This window comes from Mus pahari, chromosome 13 (genome assembly GCF_900095145.1).
Source record: "Mus pahari chromosome 13, PAHARI_EIJ_v1.1, whole genome shotgun sequence".
NCBI lineage: Eukaryota > Metazoa > Chordata > Mammalia > Rodentia > Muridae > Mus > Mus pahari.
The window spans coordinates 91,744,148-91,755,216 of record NC_034602.1 but is presented as its reverse complement, the minus strand read 5'-3'; the positions used below and the strand labels follow the sequence as shown (position 1 = coordinate 91,755,216).

Sequence of the window (11,069 nt, the reverse complement as noted above, 5' to 3'; positions counted from 1 at the left end):
GAGTGAGCAGGATCCTGGTACACTGAAGGTACTGTCCATGGACACTGCTAACGAGTGAACAATGGGGAGAATGCTTCACTGGCAATGCAGGGCTCACTGGCAATGCGGGGCTCACTGGCAGTGTAGGGCTCACTGGCAATGCGGAGCTCACTGGCAATGCGGGGCTCACTGGCAGTGTAGGGCTCACTGGCAGTGTGGGGCTCACTGGCAATGCGGGGCTCAGGCTACTTGTCTCCGAGTAACCGGGGAGTGAGCTAGCCTGCACCAATGGAACATCAGCATCCTAGAAGAATATCTACGCTGATTACTTATTTAATGTATATGAATGCTCTATCTGCATGTACACCTGCATGTCAGAAGAGGAGATCATGTTACAGATGGTCATGAGCCACCATGTAGGTACTAGGAATTGAACTCAGGACCTCTAAAAGACATCTGGTATGTTCTTAATCACTGAGCCATCCATCCAGCCCCAGAATATCTATTCTTTAACAGTCAACTTTTTTTTTTTTTTCTAGTCTTAAGCTTCTGAATTAGTACATGCTACTGACAAGTGGCTTCTAATTGCTTCTCTTCATGGAGGCCTTAGTGAAAAAGAAACCTAAAAGGACTCCTGTACAATAGTATTACTACATGCAAGCACTGGCTAGGAACACAGGATTCCTCCTCCATTAGACTTAACCAAAAAGGATGTAATTGAAGGAACTGCTTGGTTCTTTTGCTGCTCCAAAATACAAACAAAAAAATTCAGTTTCACCTGAGTGGCACATTGTTAATTCTCTACAAAATCTCTTCAGTTTAGAGAGAGGAGAGACTGTGAACCAACTATAAATGATTTCTATTAGTTTGTAAATCATGAGCATTCCTTCATCACCTGTACTGAAATAGCCCATTACTCCAATCCTAATGAACAATTAGAACCATTAAGCAATGCCACTGCCTCGTTTTAGAATAAAATTAAAGTCATAAATTAAAAGAGATTAAAGTTTATTCTCGAGCCAGGCGTGGTGGCGCTCGCCTTTAATCCCAGCACTCGGGAGGCAGAGGCAGGCGGATTTCTGAGTTTGAGGCCAGCCTGGTCTACAAAATGAGTTCCAGGACAGCCAGGGTTATACAGAGAAACCCTGTCTCAAAAAACAAAAAAAAAAAAAAAAAAAAAAAAAGTTTATTCTCAAACAACTTACAGTGCTTTTATTGTTACAGTAAGAAAAGGGTCAGAGTACGGAGAGATGGCTCAGTGGATAAGGACCCTGGTTCAATTCTCAGCATCCATACAGCAGCTCACAACCTTCTGTAACTCTAGTTCCAGGGAATCTGACTCTACCACACAGACATTTATGCAGACAAGACGCAAATGCACACAAAAATGATAAAAAGACAATTATTAAAGAAAAGGGTAATCTAGGCCAAGATGGTGAGGCGCTCTGCTTTACTTTTGGCTCCTGTCTTAGTCGAGGTTTAATCAGTGAACTAACAGGAGTGCCATATATTTATGGAAACATTAAAAAGCTGTATTATAAAAACAGGATTCTACTATATTTCACTGACTAACATTTTGATAAGATTCTATCTCATGCTCGTACAGTTGAAAAATATTCACTGAACATTTACACAACCTACTGCACTTAATATAACAATGGGTTTTCCTTATGTCCAGAAAAATAAACTTACATAATTTCTTATTTAAAAACACATAACAAATTGCTAGTTAGGCTATGCCTGCAGAGTAGACATAGATTCAATTCAGTCTCTAGTTGTTACTTCTGAAATGACCATGTGACAGTTATTGTCTGTAAAACTAAAATTCTGAATCACTGAAAGTAATGAAATGCATTATGTTAACAGTTCACGGCCTTTTAAGACTTCACACACTAAACATGCCATGGCAGGGTGTTTTTTTTTTTTTACCCCCACTATTGATTGGTATGAACTAGAACAAAAATATCATATCATTCTCAGAAGGCCTTGCAAGAATCCAGAACATCTAAAAGAATTAATCATTAACATATAAAATTATATTTATTAGCAACACACAGACATTAACTGTACAGCATGACCCTGTAACTGGCAGGAGTGGCGGATAGTGGGACACTCCTAGAGGGCTGGGGACAGAGCAGGACACAGGAGGGAAGAGGTGTAGAAGGCATGAGGGAAGGGACCAGAGGGGAAGGACACTCAAGGAGAGAGTGGGGAGGGAAGGGTAGAGTGGGAAGACAGAAAACAAAGTTGCCAATGTCATGTCTCCTTATGTCAATGCTCAGTGTGAGTCCCAGGAAAACGGGTGACTATAGACTGCTACTGATGTTCATAAATAATTTCCCACGATTGTTCTGTCCTAAAAAGGAGAGTGGCTGAAACTGATGGATCCTTCGCACCAGTGAACATACATTATCATAGTTTAAATCCTGATACAGTACAAAAAGAAGCAGACTTTTAGCCACAGTGTGTCACATATCCAAGGGACATGAGGACTTGAAAGAAGGGATTAAAAATAACTGCTATCAAAACATTCTAATATCTTACTTAGGCAAACCTTACTTTGTATTTTTATTCACATATAAATAATATATATTAAGTAAGAATCCTCTAGTATCTTGAAATGAAAGCTAAGATACTTTTTCAGAAACAGTAACAATCTTTATTTATAGCAAGTAAAGCAAAACACCAAAATGGCCAATTAACCAACTAGAGCATGACAGAGTCCCCACAAAACACACGGACATCTAACCAACCAGCGCACAGCACAGAGCCCCCACAAAACACATGGACATCTAACCAATCAGCGCACGGCACAGAGTCCCCACAAAACACATGCACATCTAAACAATCAGGGCACACAGCACAGAGTCCCCAGAAAACACACACACATCTAACCAACCAGCGCACAGCACAGAGTCCCCACAAAACACAGGGACATCTAACCAACCAGAGCACAGCACAGAGTCCCCACAAAACATACAGACATCCAACCAATCAGAGCACGGCACAGAGTCCCACAAAACATATGGATATCTAACCAATCAGGGCACAGCACAGAGTCCCCACAAAACACATACACACATTAACCAATCAGTGCATGGCACAGAGTCCCCACAAAACACACAGACATCTAACCAATCAGAGCACGGCACAGAATTCCCATAAAGCATATATACTGCTCTTCTTGACTTCAGGAGAAACAGGAGCCTGGGTTTGGAGTACATATTTTTGCTGAAGAAGTTTCTGAAGTCTGCAAACAGTACAGATAACCAAGGGTCTATGCTTCAATTTTACAAGAAAGGTTTCTCACAGGTTTCTTTTTTTGCTGTTCTTTTTTTTTTTTTTTTAATTAAGATAGCTATATGTTGTTTGTCTGAGTAAATTAAAAATTAGAAATACTAATTTTCTAATTTATTTTATACGATTACATACATTAGAAGATATTTGGATATACTTGTTTTTATTTTTTTTGTATACAATATTCTTGCTAATGTTTATGTTATCGTTACTTTCAATAACTCCTGATAAGTAAAAAGAAAATAACATGTAATTTACAAAATAAACTATGGCAGTATTTGACAAGTGCAAGGTCTGGAATACTCTCTCATGGAGTTAATTCAGTGGCTCCTGCCCGTTGTTAGGAGGGAGCTAAAACAGAACAGCAGAGTGCAGGAAGAACGATGCTGCTTGCTGGAGCTCTTCCTTCGGGGGTCTCAATGCTTATAAATACGTGTATGTGCTCATCTGGTCACCCGGTAACATGTAACCTTAATATAAACCGCTCTGATGAAGTAAGAAAGTGGTCCTGATCAAAGGGCCTTGGGAAGGGCAGAAGCACATGTGGGAGTTGTGGCAGTGAACGTTTTACATAACTGCAGTGTTTGTTTATGACTGTGCCTGATGTGTTTCTCCATCCCAGGATTCCTCTCTGCATCTTCGGATCCTCATGAACCACAGCCAGCATCGGTCAGGTTTCTAAGGCAGGCAAGCACACTTCCAAAGACAAGAGAAGAGCACTAATGCCTAGCACCGCTCTATCACACTTTCTTACCTGTGGGTAATCCTTTTCCTCTCAGTCGGTCTCGAATGGCCTGGCTCCGGTCAGGTTTTTGTTCACTGCTACGGGAAAGCGGATCCGTCTGTACACAGGTAATCAAAAATCAAGTTTGATAAAATAATCCTTGGGGGGGGGGGGTCAGTGGCTGCCCACAGAATAGCCCATTACCCAACCTTCAGGGTTCAGTACCAAGTAAGGAGACCCCTCATCTGACTGTAATCTCTATGGCTTGGATAAGGCTTATATGCACAGGACTGGCCAGTCAATCTTCAGAAAGTTAAAAGGCAACAAAACGCAGAGCGCGCAGTACATGGGGACTCGGGGTAAAGTAGCCCCATTTGAAAGCAGTAACTGCGGCCTTCTGATCTCCTCGCTCTGATAACCACTTTCATCTCTCAAACAAGACTTACACAATTCTATTTGCCTGTTTGTTTGTTTTTGAGACAGGGTTTCTCTGTGTAGCCCTGGCTGTCCTGGAACTCACTCTGTAGACCAGGCTGGCCTCCAACTCAGAAATCCACCTGCCTCTGCCTCCCAAGTGCTGAGATTAAAGGCGTGCGCCACCACTGCCTGGCTGAGACACAATTTTAAGGCTACAATAATTTGTATAATAAAACTTTCTCTGGTTGCAGCTATACGTTGAGAATACTAGATTAAATTATTTCAGAAGTAATTTCATAGATACTGCTTGCAGAATTAGATAGTCTGCTAAATTCTTAAACTGAGTATGCTGGCGAGTGACAATTGAAACTGACGCATTATGGAATCCCCTCAATAACAACATGTTTCAGTGTCTGAAATTTCAATGCCTTTAACCACACTCATAGAAAGTAAGCCATGTCAAATTAGGTCAAACTCCATATTATACAGGATGAGAGAACACTGGCTTACTTAGATGAGAAAAACAGGAAAAATATAGATTAAAGTTGATGATAACAATGATGTTAAGTGTAGATCAAAGGCATGTGCCCACGCCTGCATCTGTGCACACACAATTTATTATTTATTACTGACGTTTGCATATAGATCAAAATCCTGTCTCAGGTAGCATATTCATGGCTCAAAGAAATTTATTTCATATTTGAAAGAAGATTTAAAAGGAAGTATTTCTGAAATGATGCTGTCTCCTTCAACTCCATACTGTACTGAAGGAAACAGGAAAGCAGTGAATATTACAGATAATGTGAATCCCTGCTTTAAGGCTGCTGTCAGTAACAACTGTTGTTTAGCCAGCGGTTATACCAGGCCCTGAACAGTGCATTATCAACAGCATACCTAATTCTCAAAGCAACCCGGTGTAGTACACACCACTCTTCCTGTTGTAGCTGTTACAGACGCTCTGAGTGGCAGCACCGTGTGAGTGCCTGAAAGCAGCTCTGTCACCTTCACAGTGCCTGGTGACATGGATGGATGCAACCATAGTTCGTACAGTTAGTCAAAATTAAGGTCAAAGCACTGAAGACTAGAGGATCCAAGGTGCTTGAGCTGGCTTGCTGACTGGCTCACGGCTGACTAATCTTAAGTAAGTGCTTTGACCATCACAGTGCCCACTGGAGGCAGGAACAGCAAGGCCCTGTGGTCAGAGATGTGCAGTGTAGCTTCTGACTGTGTCTTTACTATACATCACAGCACAGTTTAGTAGCTTTAGTTTTGCTTCCGAAAGAGACATAGGGGCATAAAATGGGAGCAGCCGGAGCAAGAGAACTCCATCCATCAACCCCATTACGACCCCCCCAGCCCCCAACAGAGCATCACTAAAGTTTAGTTCACATTGTTACTAGGAGACCTCTGAGCCTATTTCTTACCATATGGCAAAGCATATGGAATATGTATATATTTCATTCGCCAGGGCAAAGAATTAAGAGGAAACCAGAAAGAACACTATGTGACAGAACAAGACTGTATCCCACACGGAGAAGGGACAAGCATTGGATGAAGGCCATCACATAGCAAGAATGGGTAAGAGTGTGTGTGTGTGTGTGTGTGTGTGTGTGTGTGTGTGTGCCAATCAGAAAGTCAGAGACAGTGACAGACCCAGCCAGAGAGAACGAGACAGAACAGCTGGAGGGAAGAAGAGCAGAGGTCGGGTGATTAGACACAGATTTTATTCTGGATGAGAGAGAATGGCGACGTTCAAGTGTTGGGCAGCAGCAGACCATGGATCCCTTCACACCAGAGAATGAGAGGAAGGCTGAGAAGCTCATGGGGGATCCTGACAAACGAGGGCAAGAAAGAAGTCTGGGAGCAGGAGGCCCACTAAGTGTTTCTGAAATCACTCTGTGTGAATCCTCAGGATGCTTACCGTGGTCTACTCAGAGATCTCGGGGGAGAATCAGAGGAGGAAAGCAGGGGTGGACAGAACTGTTGCCCGTCTACAATCTTTTCTACAATAAAGTTCTTTAAAAAGAGGTTTTCATAAAACATGGAGGTCTAATTAACTGCATAGAATTCTAAATTTTAAAGTGCTGTTTGTAGTAAACAATCAACATTAAAACAATAAATCCCATTTTTTTAATTCTCTATCTTGAAAAACTATACTGTATATGTAAAGAGGAGTTGTGATATTACTGATTTTCAAACTATGACTATACTTGCAAGTTAGAACTGTAGCTTACCCCAGAAATATTTCCCAGAACCAGCTTTACCAACTGCTTCACATAGGAAAATGAAGGCGCACAGTTGCTGTTCCTGATGTGGGCACTGCAAGCATCCAGGACGGTCCGAACCGACACCCGAGCATAAATGACATCCTCACACATGCCCAGCAGAATGCTATTGAGATGATCCCCCAGCTTGATGGGCTGAAATGAAAGCAAAGGCCACGTCAATAAACGCAGATAAAAGGCCTTTATGGGATCTCAGAGAACACAGCGAATGTTCACAGGAAATGAATTTCTATTGGCAATTACGTCTCACTGATGTATTTAATTCAAAAGCTATAAGAGAAGGAAGTTAACATGTTTTCCTATATATAAAGTATAACAACAACAACAACAAAAAGCTGTTGGTTTTATAATGAAGAAGTGTGGGGATTTTCTGTTTTGTTTGTTTGACAGGGTCTCACTGAACAGCCCTGGCTGACCTGGAACTCTATATAGACCAGGCTGGTCTTGAACTCACAGAGATTCCTGCCTCACCAATCACATGCTAGGATTAAAAAGTGTGTGCCGCCATGCTTGGCAAAAGAAATGGGGACAGTATTTCAATGTTCACTGTTCAATAAATCTTCTGTCTATAATTTGGGATTTATATGATGGAGGATTCCAGATGCTGAGGTAACTTGAGAGCAGTTAATTGTGATGCTCAGTAATCTGCTGAAACAAGTCAGACTGTGACATCCTTTGTTAGTTAAAACAGATATTTAAGTTACTACAGCTAAGTGGCCCATAAGCATGAAGGAGGATGGTCAGTATCCCTGCTCATGAAGAAAACAAAACAGACACAGGGAGGGACTTCCGGGCTGGGGTGCAGCACACTGGCCGTCTGCTTGCTCAGCATGTGTGAAGTCCTAGGCTCAATTCCCTAGTACCCCGAGAATGTATTTAACAAATTAAAATGTAATAATATTACATACTGGCCAGCCACTGTGGGTGATGCATTTGGTCTAACCAACTGTTTCATGTGACACCACATCCACTGAGGTGTCACTTTCCCCTGTGTCGCAGTAAATTCAATTTCCTTTAAAAACTGACTCTTGGGCTCTAATAAGATGTCCAACCTTGGTTTTCCATTTCCCCTAACAAAGCACTCATTATATTATATTGTCATTATCTATTTAGCTATCTGTATCTTCCAGTAGATTTCATAGGTATGGCCTATCAGTAGGTCTCAAGTCTAGTGTTTTGTCTGATACAAAATATACTTATTAAATACTTTTAAATTAATGTTAAAGTATTTCTAAAATGGTAAGGCTTTCTGATCATGAAGTATAACTTTATATTACTTCTCTCATTTTTGTATTATTTATATTGAGTTTATTTCTAGTTATTAGAAAAGAATATGAAATGTAATTGTAGACTGTTCCATTTTACATGATAGTTATGTTGCATGACAAACAACATCAATTTCTCTAGTAACAACTGTTTTCTTTTTTTTATAAATACAGAATTAAAACTAAAGAATATACAAAAATTTCCAAGAGGTACATTAGATTGAGCTATGCTGAATAATATCTCATGAATTTTAAGATGTTTAAATTTTGGATTAAAAGCTATTTAAATATTAAATGCTAAAAGTATTTAAATTAATTAAAAGTATTTAACTCTTCTGATATTCAATAAAATGCAACTGCTTTTGTTTTTTATTTCTAGTACTGAGGCTAGAACCCAGGACCTTACACACAGGAAGTAAGTATTCTATCAACTGAGCTATATCCCCAGCCCCTGTTTTTGATTTCTAAATCACTAAAATAAACCCAATCATTCCTCCTCTTCTTCATCCTTGTGTGTGTGTGTGTGTGTGTGTGTGTGTGTGCGCGCGCGTGCATGCGTGTGCACACACACGTGCTTACAGGTATGTAGGTATAGGTACAGATATGCACACGTATAAGTGCACACGTGGATGCACATGGCTGTTTGAGGCAGGTTCTCTCACTGAAACTGTAGCACACCCACTAGTCATCCGGCTGACCAGTGAGCCCTAGGACTATGCCTCTCTGCATCCCCCAGGCACCATTGTTACAAATATGTTTGATAAATGCCCCGCTTTTGTGTGTGACAGAGATCCCAAGATAGGCTGCCATGCTGGTGGGGCAGGCAAATTACGTCTGAGCTGCCTCCCAGGCCTAAATGACATGCTAAATGTTATAAAGTTGTTTTGAATGTTTTCATTCCTGATTTCTATTATGTTTATATTGAGACTCCAGGAAGCAGAATTATTTTAGAACAGAAATGCTAAAACTGGCCTAATGACATCCCCAGAGTGCAAGGTCTGAGAGCTAACCTCAGGTGTGTGTCTGCTATTGCGGGAGCACGGAAGTAGGATTATGACATTCCAAGTGCACAAACTTTTCCAAGTCCCCACAGCCTTGAAAGGCTGAAACAGGATAGAGCCCCTGCTTTCCCTACCACAGGCTGAGTGGTGCAGAGGCGCCATCTCTGCTATCATAGGCCCAGTCGGTGGGGGTGCTATCTCTGCTGTGGCAGGCTCCGAGGTGGCATCTCCCCAACCCCCTGGACACCCTGGTACAGAACTGCTAGCTACATCACTACTGTCAGTGCAAGACTGACTCATCGGACATTTAGATCCTACATCAGTAGGTGGTGAGAAATAAAGTATTCTAACACCAGCATGTCATCCTTCTGGCAGAGCCTGTCTCCATCGCACAGGCTCAGTCACGGACAGTGACCTGGGCAGTGACTGCCCCAGTCCTTACGACATTTTTAAAGTGATTTCATGAACAGTCACTGTTAGTTCACTCTGACCCTGACAGTGCATATATAAGCAATCAGTATGAAACGCCCATTCGCCTGGCGGCATGCAGTAGGATACACATAATCACACTGAAGAGCTTTGTAAAGGGTATAGATATGTATCAGTATAAAAACATACACATGTGAAATGACTTACCTGGCTTTGAGGTACTTCATGGTCAGCCCCCCAATACAATGTCATTCCAAGAGAATAAATATGGATCTGGGAAGAGAATTTTTATAAAGGTCACCTTATAGCAAAATAAAAAAACAATTAACAAGTATGCTTTTTTTTGCTTCAAACTAAGTATAACATGTAATTTGGGGGAAATCATTTTACACATCTTACATAAGAGCATTGGAGACAGAGATTAAAATAAGAAATCAGAGTGGCACTAATTAGACTAGATGCGCCATCCGCATCAGCAATCCAGTTTCCTTGCCATGAGTAATCACTCTGCTTCCTTTTCCTTAAGTTTCTATGCAAACTTAAGAAAATGTAAACATATGCTCCTAATCCTTCTTCTACATGACATTTACATGTAGGCAGGCCTTGCCTCCATAATTTACCAGCAGAGATATGTCTGTGTTAACTGTTGGAGAGCTTATCCTTTATTTTATTGTCTATTGCAGTTTTAATATAAGGTTTTTCTGAACTTTTGATATGTGTTTCAGCAAACATTTTTTATATGCAGACATTTCTCCTGAGTTGATTCCGAAATTATGTGGAAGCTACACCTGTAGACGACCTTCAATACACACCACACACACGCGTACACACGTGTGCGCACACACACACACAATATATATACATACACCACAAACACATCACACACACATATATACACACTGCATACACACCACACACACATATACACACCACATACCACACACACACACACACACACACACACACACACACACGCGCGCGCACACACCCCGACCAAATGAGTGAATGGCATTTTCCTATAAATTAGTTTTATCATTTTTACTTCAACTAGTGACAGAGAAGTCACCACATAGGATTTAGATTTTTGCCAGTGTGAAAACTGAGGGGAAATCTAATTGGAGGACTGATTAGCTTATTTGTGGGTCTGGGAGAGAGAGAGAGGAGGTCACTGGTTTAAAAACAACCTAGTGTGATGTTGGCAGGGGCTCCATGATGGCAGATGCCCCGTGGGGAACACTAGAAAGGCTGAAGAAGAGGGGGCACTGGATTCCTCCTGATCCTGCCGTCAGGAGGTGGCCTGTCAAGTCTCTGCAGAAGGCAGAGACTATAGGAGCTTACATAGATGCAATGGTGAAGGGACCTGAGGGAAGGCCAGCCTGCCTGCCCGCCTGCCTGCCTGCCTGCCCGCCTGTGTGTTCTGCTGCTGCTGTTGCTGCCCTTAGCTTTCCAACACATGACATACCACCAACTGCCCAGGGAGCTGCCAAAACACAGTACATACCAATGACTGTCCTGAGAACTTCTGGGCTTTAACCTACCCAGTGGCTGCAGAAGTCAACAGATCTGTGGACTAAGCAGTTACAAAGTACCTCTGCATCCCAGCACAGATGCCCTGTTACAAAGTATCTCTGCATCCCAGCACAGATGCCCTGTTACAAAGTATCTCTGCATC

The 11,069-nt window shown here is 41.7% G+C and overlaps 1 protein-coding gene across 1 annotated transcript in view; it reads right to left on the bottom strand.

Annotated features, from left to right (window-relative positions):
* Window positions 1–11,069, bottom strand: part of Ptpn13 (protein tyrosine phosphatase non-receptor type 13) — a 178,626-nt gene that overhangs the window by 104,501 nt on the left and 63,056 nt on the right. Inside the window, exons 4-6 of the mRNA XM_021210241.1 lie at window positions 9,605–9,670; window positions 6,652–6,837; window positions 4,031–4,118 (exon numbers count right to left, since the gene is read on the bottom strand). Coding sequence (XP_021065900.1) covers window positions 4,031–4,118; window positions 6,652–6,837; window positions 9,605–9,670 — 340 coding nt within the window. The remainder of the gene's footprint in view (window positions 1–4,030; window positions 4,119–6,651; window positions 6,838–9,604; window positions 9,671–11,069) is intronic.